Source organism: Patiria miniata, unplaced genomic scaffold, assembly GCF_015706575.1.
Source record: "Patiria miniata isolate m_02_andy unplaced genomic scaffold, ASM1570657v1 HiC_scaffold_29, whole genome shotgun sequence".
Classification (NCBI taxonomy): Eukaryota; Metazoa; Echinodermata; class Asteroidea; order Valvatida; family Asterinidae; genus Patiria; species Patiria miniata.
Window position 1 is genome coordinate 374,909 of NW_024037068.1, and position 18,042 is coordinate 392,950.

The following is an 18,042-nucleotide window of genomic DNA, read 5'->3' on the forward strand; positions in this document are numbered from 1 at the left end:
GTTAAGGATTTCCGCCGAAAAGAGACTTGGTGGCTGGCCACAGTCGCAGAGCGCACAGCCCCAAAGTCTTATGTAGTAATTTTGCAGGATGGTCGAGTGTGGAAAAGACACGTGGATCAGATGAGAAGAGCAGAACGGTCTACAACCAGTCATTCTCAGCTCAGCTCACCTCAGCTCACCAAGATACTGATAGGTCTGACCTAGCATCCATTCCGGTGTTTATCCCTACCGCTGAGACAGCTCCAGTCGTTGGCTCGCAAATTCCTCAGACAGAATGTACACACGCGCCACCCTCAAACATCACAAGTGGTGAGCAGACTTCACAATCGGCGACACCGACCGTAACCGCAGATTCCAGTGCTTCACCCAAACCCCTACGTCGCTCGTCAAGGGTCAGCAAACCCCCAGACAGACTCATTGAGACTATGGAATAACCTAACTATTGTTCGCAGTGGCCGGCATGAGAGTTAAAATGTGCATGTACTGCACTTTCAGTTGTTACAGTTGTGTTAATGGTTATCTTGTTACTCAAGTTGTTTAAACAAGTGTTTAGAGTTGCAGTTTTGAAACAAAAAAAAGGTTGCAGTTGAAATTGTACGGTATTGGAAGTTCATGGGTTAAAAAAAAAAAAAAATAAGCAAACAAGTAGGGAATCCTAAGGGAAGTTCCATTTATTCAAATTAAGGGCAGGAAGAGAAAAAAGCCATTGCTACCTTGTCTAGGGACTTGGATTTAATTATGAAAAAAAAAGGATTTTCTTTGTTTTTGAGCTTTGATTTTCTTGCAACAAGTGTTTGTAGGATTAGCATTTTTTTGTGTGGTGTGACATTGCTTTATAGACAGAATTTTCAGTCGAGGACATTTTCATAGGGTTGAAAATGATATTTTTTGTGTGTACAGCTTCCATATTAAGGGGGGAGAGGATGTAGTGTATGCAGACTGCAGTGGTCTATTTATAGTGCAACCAGTGTATGACGTCATTTGTTAATCGTCTGTACATTCTAGTACGTGTGTACTCTAGTGTGACATGGAACGTGAATACAATACGAAGCAACCGGAGAAGTATCCCTAATCTCAGTCTCTCCTTAATCGGGTATTATTGACGTACGAACACAACAGCCTCCAATAGACTTGACCACGTCCATCGTTACCAAAATGCTTGTCGAATGTTGGCCTTTTTATCCTCAACCATTATTTGTACATGCATTGATGTTGTCGCCTATACTTTGGCCAGTGGAGAGAAAACGAATGAACAATGAGCTTGCCACATTCAGCAGTGTATGTTTCAATGATGAATACAATGGTTTCTTTTGGACCATGGGCCGGATCAATAAATCGATCCTGCATGAGCGACTAAACGAAGTTTACTTTCATTGGACCTATTTCGGATACGAAACAGAAAGACAGCTTCTTTGCGAAATATACGTATACATGTATATGCGGATAAAGTGGTATATACGAGCTAGTACTCCAGGTTATTTCACAAGCTTTATCGTCGACAGAACACTCAGCTTAAGGTAAGAATACATATATTAACGGTAACGAGTTATTCGAAGAGATTTCGACTCACGGATGTCGGTCATGCGACGTGTATATTTGAAAAAATTGAAAGCATAATCGACTCAGTATATTGGTATTATTATGGGCTAACTGACAAAATCATTGGTCATCGAATGTATCATCATGATATAAAGTACTTGATATTCAGTCCTAGTCTTCTGCACTTCAAAACCCTTAAAGTTTTTGCAAAACCACTTTGCTCATAGAGTAGGCACCCAGATTCCTTTGAGACGATTTAAGGGAATAAATGTGTGTTTGGGATGTGATAAACGCTATGATTAAGACTGGTTGGAGTTTGGAATGCTGATAAATACCCGAGTTGTAACTTAGTGTTGTACTTACAATCTTCTTAACTCTACCAGACACTTTAAAAGACGCACTTTTAAACAATCGGATTTTAGACCCCCGTGTTACCCCTTTAGTTCTATACGACACCTAGCCCGACTGCGTCTGGCCGTACAGTACTATCGCAAGCTCTGTAGTACGGCCAGACGCCCGATGCTTCCACAGAGACTGAATTTTTTTGGCCGCTGATGTAGCGATTTTGCTACATCTTTCGATCGAGATTATCTTTTCATCCAGGACACAAATTTCCAAAGTTAAGGTTCTTAGTCGTAGAGCAACTCATACCTTTTCGAAAAAAACGTTCTTTGGTCTCAATATTTTCATCCATCTGGCCAAAAGACGACTTTCAGTCATCATCTTCCACAAATATCGTCCCGAAAATGCTCCCCATGCGATTTCAAAATGGCGGCCGCGCTGTAATGTATGCATTATGCGAGCGCGCTTGGGCAAGATAATGAATATGCATTATTTAGTTCATGACCTCGTGTTTGTATGGCCAGCCGCGCCGAGTGTCCGACCAACGTCATAAACTATGATGCATATTCATCATCTTGCCCAAGCGCGCTCGCATAATGCATACATTATAGCGCGGCCGCCATTTTGAAATCGCATGGGGAGCATTTTTGGGACGATATTTGTGAAAGATGATGACTGAAAGAACGTTTTTTTCGAAAAGGTATGAGTTGCTCTACGACTAAGAACCTTAACTTTGGAAATTTGTGTCCTGGATGAAAAGATAATCTCGATCGAAAGATGAAGCAAAATCGCTACATCAGCGGCCAAAAAAATTCAGTCTCTGTGGAAGCATCGGGCGTCTGGCCGTACTACAGAGCTTGCGATAGTACTGTACGGCCAGACGCAGTCGGGCTATACGACACCTATATATCAGATGTTTCAACCTGTCAGCTATATTCCCCTTTTAAATTCCTTCTCACTGATATTGAAATGGAGGAAACTCTGTTAACAACCTCACTAGATGGCCAATTGTTGTTTCAACAAACAAAAAATTTCGAACACAAAAATTGTTGGTGCAGAACATCACGGAAAGAAGTATCATAGCCTGCACTCATCATTGCGTGCGAAATGTTTCTGGCTATGTCAATAGATGGCGCTGTTTTTTCTTATGTGTCTTATGGAACAAATTAGTTCGGCAAACAATGCTCTATAACTTCCACAGGTTCCATTTTTTCCTGTTTAACATGGATATTATTATTAAGCAATTAATTAGGAATCCTTCCATATAGGTGAAGTTAAGAACTCCAGGGGTTACACGGGGGCCTAAAAATCCAATGGATCTATTAATATATCTTCATAAGCTTCTATAAATTATGTTATTATACCTTTTGTTGATTTAAGATTGTAAATCATTATTTTGGTGCATGAATGCGTGTCTATTGTCCGGTGAACTAAATATAAAGATCTAAATATCTATGTGGACCAAACTTAATTTGTTTCGTACTGGCATACATAGAACTGATAAGCTTATGCATGCACTTTGAAATCGTACGCCACAATCATTCTCCCCACCGTTAAATTTCCCAAACAGCAGAAAAGCTAATTCACTTCATGAGTCTATTTGCGTATAAAGTATTTGTGAACAGGGTAGAAAAGGCGTCGAGATCTGTGCCAAAAAATTCTATGAATACATAATACATGTATATTCATCAATGTAAATATTTTTTTGCACACTACTGAAAACCAGTCTTGAGATTTTGAAAAAGAAAATATGGTGGTGCTTTTAATATTTGGATACGTTCCACGCTGGTATAAAAGGGGCGTCGTATTGTTTGTTGCCATAATGTATAAGCATTTTTTTAACCCACAAATTACCTATTCAGCCCATGAGAAGCAAGGATGACCACTATATTTCTGAGCTCTCATTGGTTAGAGTTTATTTGACCCCTGACCTTTAGTCAACACGATCCGCATGCGCAAATCACGTCCGCGCCCACGGAACGCGCTATGTCGCCACCATGTGTTTTCCTCGAAGAGGCCCGTTCTCAAGTTCACGGGCAACATTGTGTTTCCTGTGGTTTATCATTCGTCTTTCATTGTTTACGTGCGATACCAAACAAACGCTGCATTTTAGAGCCTTGGTGTGCCCTCACATAAATTTCAGTGTAAAACTGCGCGTTAAAAAAATGTTCTTGTTCAAAAGGATTAACCATTTGGCATGTGGATGCCGAATTCTTCCCATAATGCACTGCAGGAAACTCGGTCTCCACGTTGTAAAACCCTGCTGCGGCACAGACTGTGTTTTGATTCCCTTGAATGTACGCTGCTTTAGCTTGGTCAAGGCCAGGATTATCCAGTGGGCACTGTGCCTAGGGCCTAAAAACCGGGGGCCTACAAAAATACCATAGTGTGACCTGACCATGGCTTGCTTAGTCCTTAACATCAACAAAACATTGTTTCTGATGCCTTAGGCTAGTAAGGCCTGCGACAACCCTGGTGCTACTGATAATCCTAACCCTAGATTGTTCTTTTGTGGTAAAAATGATGATTATATACGCCTGTGCGATAAGCAACCGACAATTGTTGGTTAATTCTACATCACGATTGGTGATCACCGGCGCTAGGGCAGGTACGGAGCTGGAGGCGGTAATGGCTGTGCTTTTGACAGTGCCGAGGTATCCCTTCTGAAGTTTGGGCAAACCGCAGATTCATGCCCTTGTACCCAGCCGAGTGTGTATCACATAATATGCCTATATCGGGCTAATTTCCCCTATATTTCGATAAAAGTTGATCCCACTTGTTGAATGTTTTCACTGACAGTAAAGTTGTTTCAATAACCATGTTGACCAATGAACCTCTGTACTGATGACGTCACACACTCTTTACGTGCGCGTGATGTCCCAACCAGGCTCCCATAAGAAAGCACACGTGTAAACAAAGTGTGATGTCATCAGTACAGAGGCTTATCGGGACATTATCGGGACAGATATTACATTTGTTTTCTAAAATGTATAGGAGCTAACACAGCACCATAACTGTGGACATGATTGTCATTCAACAGTTAGTGTCTTCTCATGGCATGGTATGTCTAGCTCCTATTGGGTTTTTTTTACATAATAAATAATGTACATGTACATATATGACTTTGATAAAAGTTATATGTACATGTAGCTGTACGTTTAATGGCTGCGATTTTCATTTGGATTTATGCACAGTGCAAACAGTTTTGCCCTTCAAATATGTGTCGCTTGATAAGTTCATATCAACAGTACTTCAAATAACACGTATACATGTATTGCTGTTTTGTTATAATTTTTAAAGCAGTAAGCCTGACAGCGGTATAAAGGCTTATTGTATTAAGAGTTCTGATCAGGAACTTGATACTGGTTCTAATAAACGTGTACAAATTTTACCTGAACGCAAGAATTGTCTCTCCTAGTCCCACTTCATCGTATTTTCTAACTCTTTTTTTTCCCCAAGAATCTTTTGCTCCGTAACAAAATTACTACAGAGGATTTGGTGTGCGGGTTTAATACTTTTTTTGCCTGGCAACTGACCTGCAATGTAAATAGCCCATACGCTTGTGAATACTTTTTGCAATTTTGGGGATACAGAGTATTGTAGTGAGGACAATACCCGATGCCATACTATTGTCACCCCGGCTTAAGTAATCATTGCCAAGGATTGAAAAGAACGAGCTTGCCAAATGACCTCGCGATTACATATTTATATATAAAACGGGACGGCGTGTACACGTATGAAAGAAAATGCTTCGCATTGTCGCACTTTGAGTTTTGCCATAGTGTGATTTGACATATACTATTGTGTAACGGTTTTATTACTGCGCTCAAGGCTCTGGTGCGTGCTAGGTGGCCATTATACTTGTTATTCAACAACTGTCGGTAAGTGAACATTTATTTTATAGCGGCTTCACTATAACGGTCTTGTTTCCCGATCATAAAGCACTTATTATCCACGATTGTAGCTATTGTTGCATGGAGCAGTAAATTTCTGGGCACAGTTTTATCTGAGTTGCCTGCATGCATCTGGGTATATGAAGCATTGGGAATCGACACACTTGTACTTGTGTGCGTGATTGCCGGGTTTGGGTAATATACAATTACGTGTACACCATGGTTTGAGGTGAAGTAATGGGCATTACTGGTCTCGAGGTGTAGACGGCTTGACTAGCTGACCTACACCTCGGGACCAGTAATTCCAACTACTTTCCAAAAAAATAAACCATACTGTATTTGTTTTACTATACTTCATAAATATTTAGTAGTATAGCCTCACTGTCTTTTTAGTAGCCTCACTCGCACGACAGCGAGCTGGATACTCACCATGATGACGTCACCTGGGCGCGTATGCATTTTTACTTCCCGGACGCGCGGCGGAATTGGCCAATGACACGCTCCAACTTGATCATGAATATCAATGAGGTGTAGTAATATACTCTTCTCGCTTGTTTTGGTTGTAATAGAAGACTCACAAGAGTTTCAAATGCTTTTATGAATGTTTTCTGAGACATCGAAGACAATTTCTCAATTTTGATTACGGTGCGAGTCGGCATCGTTTCCCATCACGAAGTAAGGCTGAAGGTGGCTTGACTTGAGTAACTCCAGCTCCAATGCTCATTTGGAATTCGACATAATAGAGCTGGAGGCAAAAACCATGTTCAACGGTAGATCCATATCCTGGATTGTAATAAGAGGCCCTTCAAACGGGACTCTCTGTATCTGTATCACAAAATGGTCCCTTTCCCCTCAAGTGTCACTGTCCTGTCCCAACTTAAACATATTTTATGGAACTGAGTTGGCATTAATAAAGGGAGAAATCACCATTTTTGTGATACAGATACAGAGTCCCGTTTTTAGGGCCTCTTAGAATCTAGTGTCTACAACATAGTTTTACCTCCAGCTCTATATGTCAATCCTGAGAAGCATTGGAGCTGGAGTTACTCAAGCTAGGCTGAAGGCTAGAAAGTATGAAAATCTGACTTCACATGTCTCAAAGTACTTCGATATATACGCCATTGTGGCAGTTCTGTAGTCGAGTACTATTTCATAAGAGTACAGTACGAGTACTTTGCCACGAGTACGAGTATTTTATTCGTTTGTTCTGATTTTATTCGTTAACCCTCCTGCCATTGAAACAGACAGTCAAAATTCACCTCCAGTGGTGTAGCAAACAGGGGGTGTGGGGGTGTGACACCTCCCCAATAATTTTCCTCAGTCGGCATTTAGGGCCTGAATCGGCATTAAGGGCAGCCAAATTTAACAAAGAAGATGGCTTTAAGAGCAAAACACTTCTTAGTAATCGTTTATTATGTTGTACATTGACCTCAGTTGACCCTAAGTTCTTGTAGATTTGAGAATTATTAGTGACCCATTCAGGTCACTGAGTTCAAAGTTGCCACAGAACAGTAAATCGTATGGTCCTTGCATCTGTTCAAGTTCCCACAGACCTGTAAATCTGAAATCTTAGCCTTGCCCTGACCTAAAACATTGGAATTTTACTTGAAAGTGAACACTGACCTGAACTGTGGAACAAAAAGCGCGAGATGCCGTGAATTGTTCACGGGAGGCGATGATAATGTCTTGGGTTAATCATCATGTTATGATGCCAGTCATCCCTTCCACCCTCCCCGTGCCCCTTCGGTGACGAGTTCACAGTGATGAGTTCCGCTCGGAAAAAAAATAACAAATAAATATAAAAACTGACCACCAAAATAGAGCAAATTTAAGTTGAAAAGTCGGGTGAAATTGGCCAGGAAATGTCTCAGATTGCACCACAGAGCATCTACAATCCAAAATTTTCCCGGGCCCTTAAGCGGGCCCCACACCCCACACCGAAAAGACTTCTCAGTCAGCAAAATTACTTCCAGACCCCAGCCCCACCCCCACCCCAAAACTTTGACCATTTTGTGACCTTTTAAACGCAGTGTACGCAGATATTATGGGATATACGGAGTGGGAAGTGCACACGTGCGTATGTTGTGGTAGAGCAGTCAAGCGTGACCCCGTATCCGTAGTCAGCTATACGAGGTGGGATAGCTATTAAAGTGGCGGGGTATTCTGCATTATTGTGCCAATTCGTATAAGTGCATTGGACAAATTATATTTTACTTTTTCCTTTAGAATTTTCTAACCTAAGGATTCGATAACCGATGGGTGAAAAAAAAATATGGAGAATGAACATCAGCTGACCCCAGGCCCAGCCAGCCAGGAAGTTCCAAAATGCGAAAAAGATGAAGACAACAACAACCCCAATGACGACAAGATGGTTGGTGATGTCTACCGGCCGAGAAGGTCATCACTGACTGCCTCGGAGACATCGTCCGGTGTTTGGTACCCCCAGGAAAAGGACGAGAGTTACACCTGCTGTTGCTTCTGGAAGCCCCAGTGGGCCCAGAGGCTCCTCTCCCCGGTGTTCTTCCTCGTCTGCGTCTGCCTGGTCGTCTTCGGAGACGCCGTGGCCCTGGGAGCCTTCACGGGCATCACCACTTCCATCGAGACCCGCTACCGCCTGTCGGCGTCCAACCTGGGCGTGCTGGTCACGATGTACAGCGCGGGCACCATGGTGGCCCTGCCGTTCGTGTCGTACTTCGGCGGGCGTCGCGGCACCAGTCGCCCGCGCTGGATCGCCTCGGGGGCCCTGCTGATAGCGCTGGGGACGTTTCTGAACGCCCTGCCGCAGTTCGTGTTCGGCAAGTACGACGCCGTACCCTCGAGTGGCCAGGTACGGCAGGTGTAGTATGGACTTTTGGACTCCATTGAAACACGGACTCATGGACTGTATCGTGCATGGCCGCTGCAGCGGCCAGAACAATGATAGAGTCCCAAGGTAGAAGGGAATGGATTTCATAGGAGTCCAAATTTCATAAACACCGGCTCATATCATACTTATGTTAAAATGAAGCAAATTCTAAAAAGAATAAAACTGGGATCCAGATAATTTATATATTAATGAAAACATTTCTCATTTGAAACTATGATACTTCGTGGACGTTTGGAGCAATGAAACTAGTGAACAAAAACTAGAACAGAGATGAAGTTGTATTATGGAGCTGCATTCCACAATTTTAAACTCTAAAAATTCAAAGCCTCGACTCTCTCAATGTAAGAAACCTGAACAACAACAAAATACCCAGTTGCTCAAATAAAAGAAGTAAACTTAAATCTGGCTAAAAATGATTAGCTTTAAAGGTGGATATTTTATTAGCGATTGTCGTCACACTGTGCAAGCTTCACTTTTTTTAGTTGAAAAATTAAGGAGACGAAGCAGCATTAATCACACGTAGAAGTGTTTGTTTTACATAGCCTTTTCCTTGGTCTGAATGGCCATTTCGTTGATCCAGGTCGATCCCCTAGTTTGCACGGCTGCTAATTCCACCGACTGGTGCAACTCATACTACGCGGTCGGTGCACAGAACGACGCTGCCTTTTGGATCATGATCGCCGGCTCAGTGCTTAGCGGTGCTGGCTACGCTGCCATCCCGACGCTCGCCTTGTCGTACATCGATGACAACTGCAGAACAGAAACCACTGCCGTGTATGTAGGTATGTAAATGTTTGTGGAGTCAAACACAATTAATAAAGTTGAACCTCCAGCAACCGGAGTTACATTCCACTGCACTATCAACTCAGCTCTCTTATAAACCCCACAAGGTATTCTTCAAGCACCCTGCCAAATGCAACAGAATGCAACACACCCAAAATGAGAACCCTGCTAAATGCAACAGAATGCAGTGAGCTATTACGTGTCAGCCTTGGTACCACGTACCCATACCCTGCTAAATGCAACGCAATGCAGGGGTGCAATGCATCAGATCAGGAGACTGCTAAATGCAACAACTTGCAACCTAACCTCCACAACGTGTTCTATAGTACCCTGCAAAATGCAACCGAATGCAACACAACCAAATGAGAACCCTGCTATATGCAACAGAATGCAGTGAGCTAATACATGCCAGCCTTTGTACCAAGTGCCCACCCTGCCAAAAGCAACAGAATACAGGAGTGCAATGCATCAGATCAGGAGACTGCTAAATGCAACAACTTGCAACAACTTTTTCGTCCCCGAATAAAAATTGTAGCCTACTATAATGATTCCTGTAGCTCAGAATAGCTGATTCGATGACTCCAAACTCGTACATGATGTTTAAAACATGATCTTTTGCTAAAAAAAAGCCCTTGTTTTTAGAGGTCAGAAATTGCCTCAGATTGCCCCACAGAGCATCTAGAATCCAAGATGTTTTGGGGTCCTTAGGCGGGCCCCAAACCCCATGCTGTTAGGGCTTCGTGCTTCGCTCTCGCATTAGTTATGATCAAGGTTTTGAGAAGCGATTGAAGCCCGAGAAAGGTTTGATTGTAGTTGTTCCGGGTTGTTGTTTTTTTATGTCTGTAGGTATTATTGAGAGCATGTACGGCGTGGGCAGCATGATCGGTTTCTTCATCAGCTCCTACTCCCTGACGTTCTGGGTGGATTTCTACCGCCTGGACCCGGACACCACCATTCCTTCCCCGGACCACCCGGCCTGGGTCGGGGCCTGGTGGCTGGGATTGCTGGTCTGCAGCGTGTTCTTCGTGCTGAGCTGCCTGCCACTGTTTGGTTTCCCCAAGCGGCTACCCGAGCGCTACAGACGGGGTAGCGATGCGAAATCACGGGAGAGGAAATCGAGACGACGGGCCAGTCTGTCTGAAGGGAGCGACTGCGAGGAAGTTGATTCCGAAACCGAACAAAAGGGTGATGTATCTTTCGGTGTTGTAGTAGGCTCCGTCTGAAGACTGTCACAAGTGATTTCAAGTTAATTCATAAGTCAAATCAGTAACAGGGGATGAACAGTAACAATGGTTTGAGTTCATTGTACGGATCGAAGTAAGTAATCAAGTGAAGTCTGTCACGAGCCAATGTGGCCCAACAGGCCGGCGTTTATCTCCGTTTTCAGTAGCATGAAACGACTGAGAATATATCTTTTACCCCTGGACGGGATGCTAGTCCATCGCCGCTTACTCCCTATAGTCTTGGCCCAAAACTTCAGTGATCGAGAGCGATATTTGCCATGTTCTGTAGCGCCCTTGCATAATTGATGTTTTACGATCTCTCACTGACGTCTTGGTCATTTTGTAGCAACATATGACCAGCATCTGGGATTTGAACCACTTAACCTCTGATCGCGAGTAACGAAATTCGGAACCTTACTAGGCCACACTCTCCAATTTGAAATAACCTGAGACTCGAGACCGCGTGACTTGTGAGGAGTTATGACATTAAACTCTTCTTACCTTTGTAACATTTTACCCTGTAGAATTTAACAAAGTCCGGGTTTTAATGTCATCTCCACCATAATGCAGGCCTAAACTTTGAACAAGACAGTTAAGATTCGTGTCAGTCTAACAAGGTCGTCGTATCTCGCGGGATACGCTTCGTGCAACAAGGTCGTATCTCGACGTCCATTGACTTTTTTTGGTGTACATTCGGGTTATTATTAGTGAGATACGACCTTTTGAAATCTGAAACTCGCGTTTCACGTGCGGCCAATTTTAGGAGATACGACCTTGTCCTTGTTGCACGGACATGACGATGTGATAGGCCTAGGACTAAGTGAATGCACATTGCATATAAGAAGGCTTACTCGGGCTTTTCCTTATATGTTTAAATAATGTTTGAAAATAAAGATGAGGACATAACACCTTGTATATGTATTTTTATACGAAACAGCCCAAGAATTACATGACAAAGATACAACCGACCAAAAGTTGGATAGTGATACAGAGGAAGGGCTAGTAAAGGGTAAGATGTTTGTTTCAAGATTGAAATTATTCTGGACATTACCAATTTGCTATCGAGAGTATGTGTTTATGCTATTATTGTACTCATTGTGCAACCTCAATTTACTTATGCGCACACCCAATGCAGTGGACAACCTCGTTCCCCCTTCCAATTACAGGTCTTTTGAAAACCTATTTCCGCCTGATGCGCAATCCCGTGCTGATGTGTATCACCCTGGGAACGGCCTGTCAGGCCATCGTCGTGTATGGATTTGGTACCTTCTTCAATAAGTACCTGGAATCGCAATTCGAAGTCACTGCATCCTTTGCCGATCTACTAACAGGTTAGTCTTGATTCGGGACGGAAGCCTTAATGATAGTCGATTTTCACGGATCTATTCGATGAGCTGGTCAGTACTGTTGAATCGGGATAGGTCTACTGCAGAAGTGGCTGCCGTTTCGGGCGATTCACAATGTAGTGTGCCACCAAGAGTTTGCCACGGAGAGTCAATTTCTAACAATTTCAAATATGCCGCGCTGCGGATTTGTCGACCATCTCCCACAATGCACTGGGGGAAAAATGAAGTCTCCGTAACAAACTCTTGGTGGCGTACTGCATTGTAAAACGCCCGAATTTAGAAAACTACTTAATAATCGATTCTCAGGTAGGCCATTAGCCTCGGTCCAAAATTTTGGCCATCGGTATCAAATGAGGGGAATGATCGTCAAAGCGATTTTTGGAAAGGTATACACCTCCAGAGTTGGAAAATATGTGATAGCATTGCAGCGGTGGCAGCTTTTTGGGTGTTATAATCCCTTTTTTAAAAATTTCCAGCAAAATGCTTGTTACCACTCTAGGGGCGGTATACCTTACGCATGCGCACTACAATCATTTATGCCCCGATTTGATACCGGCCAAACCCCCAGGCTGATGGCCTAAGGTCAGATCAAGTCGGTATTCTGAAACAGTGACTTAAATTTGGGAAACTGTAGGGGATGTATCAAGGAAAGTTGATCGGTTCACTTGCTAATCGATCAATTATCACAGACAAAATGCAAAACCTGAGGATCATTTCTGACAATTTCGTTTGTAAACTCAGCCATCCTAGTTGCCAAAAGGGGAATAGGTCGATCGTTTTCTAGGATTTTGTGCCGTCTGCAATGCATGGATAGCACAAACTAGACTTTTGGTAATACATGTATTAGCCTAGTTTACTGACACAACGTTGGATGACATTTAAAAACGGTATAGGCCTACGTACCATAAGCTAAATTTAAGACAAAGGTCATACGGGGTGAGTAAAAAAAAACACGAAACCCAAATGTCGGGACCAATGTCTTAGTGAAGTTCTACATGTAGCACTTTCAAAATATAGGACATAAAAGCCCAATTCATAAGCTTTCTTTTAGTACAGGAATCATTGAAATCACGCATGTACTTTTTAAGTTACGGAATTTTCAACACAACCACCGTTTTAAAGTTCTGTCCACGGATCACAAAAAAAAGTAAGTGTTCTTTCAGCAAAACGAAAGCAAATCACATAGGGGTGTGTGTGAATTCTTTTCGTTTTGCTGAAAGAACACGTACTTTTTTTGTGATCCGTGGACAGAACTTAAACACAGTGGATGTGTTTAAACTTCCGTAATTTAAAAAGTATATATAAGTGATTCGAATGATTCTTAAGAAAGCTTGGGCTGTTATATTCCAGTTTTTGAAAGTGCTACATGTAGAACTTCACTAAAACAATAGTCCCGACATTTGGGTTTCGGTGGGGTTTTTTTTACTCACACTGTGCTATCCAATCATTTGTTCTCAATTGTAGGCGTGGCTCTCTTACCTCCCTACGGTATAGGATATATCCTGGGAGGCTACATCGTCCGTAAGACACGGATGGGTTACCCCAAGATGTTCCTGTTCGCCATGGCAGCAGTCGTAGTTGGCCTAGCCAGCTTCATCCCAAATTTCTTCCTTGGTTGCAGTAACCCTCAGATAGCAGGGGTGACTGTTGGATACGAGGGTCAGAGGTGAAACGTTATCTTATAATGTATAGTCTTATGTCTTGGCTGCGCTGGATTACTCCGTGCTTACTATTTTATGCTGTATGAGAAAATGTCTCCTTAAGCACAAGAGTCTTCAAAGAACTGACCCCATGCAAACCTGAGAAAGCTCAGGATTTTCATCTAATCCCCTCACTGCTCCGAAATTTCATTCAATTATTACTTTTTCAGAAATACACGCTAAAAGTCAGTTTTAGAACTGAGGATCGTCGTGTGGCCGTGGTAAAGGGCGTTATACTAGCCAGGCACGCAAAAATCACTTTTGGAGATACTCGAGTTCAAAGGTTTTGTGCTCCCATTTCTAAACTAAAAATCACAATATGAGGCTGAAATTCTTACTTATGAAGTGTATTGATATAATTCGAATAATATTGTGCATTTTTATGTCCAAATACTATTACTTAATTTTAAAGTTATGTGTATTTTTTTTCATGTTAACAACCTTTTACCGGGAACTCCTCCCGCCTTAACGTGCGCTTAAGCGGCATATCAAATCATAAAGAAATTCTGTCGGGACGAAACTTTGCTTTTATAGCTCCCACTTCAGTGCGACGTTAGCGCACTGGGAACATGTTTGTCACATTAGTACATACGCGCTAACATCCTTTTGCCGGGGAAAAATAATGAAAAACCTCCTTCTGTCTTTTGTATTCTGTCATTCTGACGTATCACCATAAGGCAAAATGTATACAAAATGAAAAATATTTCTATGTTTTATCGATTACCCGAAAACACGAATTTGACTAAGCTTTTGACCCAGTTTTTCGCCCCAACGACCTTCGTCCAAGAACCGATATAGACATGCATAAATCGGTCTGGACAGTTTTGGGCACAGATCTATATACGAGTCTGCAACCTGCGTCCAATTTCATATTAAGCAGAAAATAATGTTGCTTAAAAATATGTGTTAAGCAAAAGTCCGCAGAGCATCAGTCTTGAGCAGTACATTGCATGATATGCGCTGGTAACCTGTTTCTCCTTGCCAAATACTTTTTTTTAGCAAATTGCTATACTTAGTAGTTCCACGGAATTGGGCCCCTCATTCCCTTTCTGTATAGGTTTACTTGTGTTATAAATTTACGGTTACCATAATAGATAATCGAAACGTTACCAATGGTCGTCATAATATAAATTGCGGTAGTCTCACCAACTTGATCTATAGCTTGACCGAAATTTCGCTGCTTGCCGACTGCAACGCCAACTGTAGCTGCACGGCTTCGACCTACCAGCCGGTATGTGACGCAGTTGGTGACGTCATATACTTCTCCCCGTGCTTTGCAGGCTGCAACAGCACGGGCGACGACGTGAGTGAAAAAAACCACAATATTTAAAGGCATTTTAAAGTTACCCGGAAACAAATCTACCAAACGAATGAGAAAAATGGTTTTCATTGAAAGAAAATTATTATAAAAGGTTTGTTAACACTTCGTTACATGTTACACCGGTCACAAGACCCCCAAAACAAGCATTTTCTCTGCATTTGTTTTTCCCCAAAAAATCTAGAAGCCACTGGGGTAAAATTTAAATTTTAAACTGCAACATATGTTCGTTGCTGTGAATCTTACTTGATATTGAGCAATTTTATTGCTTCAAACGAAAAAAAAGAGCAAACGGTTACACCTCTGTCTTGAATACTGTATTTTCATTGGCCAAAAACGATCACGTGTTAAGTTTATAAAAAGGCAATGCACATTTTGTACGTACGGTACGTACGGTGTGAAACGCTTGTATCGTTGGTACCCACACTATTTTCACCATGTTTTCACACATGAGTGGGAGCAGCGAACTAGCAGACGATCAGCTGTTTCGAGCAAGCGACATGCATGTGAGTTGACGTTCGAATATCATGATTGTTGTGTTTACTGCTGTTTGTTTTCGTGATTTTTATATCAAAATCCAAAGAATCCAAGAGGGAGGTATAACAAAACAATTGTTGACTCCTGTGATGTGGGTTATGACGTTTTAAACACCCGAGGGGCGCATAGGCTTCGGGTGCTATGCGCCCCACGGATGTTCAAAACGTCAAAACCCACATCACAGCAGTCAATAATGGTTAAATTATCCTATACACCTTTAAGATGACAGCGTTGATAAAAATGATATTGTAAATACATTGCATGACGTGGTATAGCCTGTTTAAATATATATTTTTTTGCAGAGGTTCGACACAACCACTGCATGATCATGGTGACTTCTTTTGAGAGGAGAGTTAAGTTTTATCCATACATAATTGTCTTCAGCATGACAATAGCTTTTATTACACATTGCAAGACGTAGTACGGAATTTAAGTACAGTGAGGGAGCTCTAGTGTACTTGGTTAAGGCCTAAACCAAAGTCGAGCAAAGCCCAGATTTGGAGAAAAATGACTCATGTCCCCGTTTTGTTTCTTTGCAGGTTTTGTACAACAACTGCTCATGTCTTGCCAGTTCGACCGACACCGCTCTCGCGGGGCTGTGTGAATTCCACTGCGGTACCCTGGTACCTTTCATAGTCATGCAGGTCCTTCAGACGATTGCGATCACCATGGCCGGAGCACCACAGCTGATTCTGGTTCTTAAGTACGCTCGATATCAATACAATCGTGACATGATGTGGTTTATTAAGTTAACTTTCCAAAGCATGATGACTGTAACAATTATATATGTCAGTAAACTGAATACGGTCCTGATGAAACAGCAAAATTATGTGTGCAAGTTCAAAACGACGCAATAGAAAAGGACCGGTGTGTTTGCTGCCACCAGGTGTTTCAAAGTCTTCCATTGAAACAATAGATGTGACACATTTTTAAATTTAGAATGATTTTGACAATAAAAAGGTAGTTGCAAATGATGTTCATTTCAGGTGTGTAGATCTTGCAGACAAGACAGCAGCCCTGGGATTCAATCGCATTTTTACCGGTCTTGGTAAGTTATAACTGTAGTTAGTATGGTGTTACTTTATATTTATCCTCGAGCGACATATTCTATGCACATACCAAGTTTCATGTAGAAAAACCAATAAACTAGCCGACTCATTCTGTTAAAGGTGCCTTGGTTGGACCGATGTTGTACGCCTCATTTGTCGATCAATCGTGCCTCGTCTGGCAGTCCGAATGTGGGGAGTACGGCTCCTGCCAGATCTACGACATCGAACGGTATCGCAACCTCATCATGGGCGTGTCCATGATCGCTGGCGTCGTGGGGGTCGCAGGCACGTGTCCTGCTTACTACTTCATCCGTAGGAACATTCGCAAACAGACAGCGAATTCCCAGTTGCAAGTGATTGACTCGCATATCGCGCTGGGTGATATGGAGAAAGTAGATGACACTGAAGATTAAGCTACAGTTTGAAACAAAGTACTGAAATGTGTATACTAAGACAAAATTTGCTTTACATGGTAATCATTATTTTTTACTTAAAAGCCGCCAGAACTGGAGGGCACTGTTTTGAGGACCGTTTCGTATCGTAGGGTCGAGTTCAAGGGCAAGTTCGCGCAAGAACTAGTGTTGTCTTATAGTTAACCATACTTCGACTTAGTTAGCCCGAACTCTGTCTAGTCGACGATGGTTGGACTACGCCGATCGACTATTTGGAGCCAGCCTATTGGGCCTGATTGCTTCGCTGGTTACCAATAGCTGCATGCATTCATAACGTTCAGCAGCGAGCCAGGACCCAGAAGATTTCCGATGACATTTTGACCAGCGATTGACTAGAGACATTCGCACGTTGCTTTTAGTGCGCAGGCGTATTACGTCACAAATCAACCACAAGGCGACTAATGGTCGTTGCTCGAACTTGCTCCAAATTGGGTATTTTACGGCTACTGCAATAGCTGCAGTTCTTGCTATCCGCTTATGGCTATCCGCTTATGGCAGTGAGTAGCCCTAAACGTACACATCAGTACCTGATTCATACACGTCAGAGGTAGCCTACACTTATATTTGCAACATTCTATATACGGTTTTATTATTTTAATTTAAATACTGAAAAAAAGTCAGAAGTTTTATTTTGTTATTCTCCCACAAGAATGGTCTTTTAATGAGACAGAGACTCCATTCCGCACTTCCACATCGCGCTTGAGTGCACCAATAAAAGAACAATAATTTTTGCTTTATTTTGTCACCGCAAATCGGGTGATGTGTCGATTGATATCCAGAAGTACATGCTCTGCATGGAGCTAGCTACAAAGAGAAAATCTCCATGCATGGTTTTAAGAAAGGCGGTTTGCAGCCAAATAAAAAATTCTCCTGGGACGAAGTTAGTCCCGATTTGTCTTCCAGAACACTTGTTGTTTGTTGATTTGTGTTGCTCTGGTTTTTATTCGCTCACACTAATCGGGTAGTCTGAGTATTACTTGTTAGCCACTGAGCC

General features: G+C 42.3%; 1 protein-coding gene across 2 annotated transcripts; it reads left to right on the forward strand.

The window, feature by feature from the left end:
* The first annotated feature begins 1,178 nt into the window (after positions 1 to 1,178).
* Positions 1,179 to 17,932, forward strand: LOC119736021 (solute carrier organic anion transporter family member 4C1-like). Of its 2 annotated transcripts, none has more exons than XM_038210006.1 (11): positions 1,179 to 1,517; positions 8,001 to 8,601; positions 9,221 to 9,422; positions 10,270 to 10,608; positions 11,584 to 11,655; positions 11,813 to 11,977; positions 13,457 to 13,658; positions 14,854 to 14,995; positions 16,087 to 16,250; positions 16,534 to 16,595; positions 16,717 to 17,932. In XM_038210006.1, the coding sequence occupies exons 2-11, from the start codon at positions 8,047 to 8,049 to the stop codon at positions 17,007 to 17,009; spliced, it is 2,196 nt and encodes a 731-aa protein (XP_038065934.1). In that variant the 5' UTR covers positions 1,179 to 1,517; positions 8,001 to 8,046; the 3' UTR covers positions 17,010 to 17,932. The 2 variants fall into 2 exon arrangements, with proteins under 2 accessions (XP_038065934.1, XP_038065932.1); XM_038210004.1 differs by lacking the exon at positions 1,179 to 1,517 and adding an exon at positions 5,629 to 5,762.
* Positions 17,933 to 18,042: the final 110 nt, after the last annotated feature.

Coding starts and splice junctions, on each gene's coding strand:
- LOC119736021 (XM_038210006.1), top strand. CDS start 8,047: ATGGAGAATGAACATCAGCTGACCCCAGGCCCAGCCAGCCAGGAAGTT. Junction 14,996..16,086: donor GCAACAGCACGGGCGACGAC/GTGAGTGAAAAA, acceptor GTTTCTTTGCAG/GTTTTGTACAACAACTGCTC. Junction 16,251..16,533: donor CAGCTGATTCTGGTTCTTAA/GTACGCTCGATA, acceptor TGTTCATTTCAG/GTGTGTAGATCTTGCAGACA.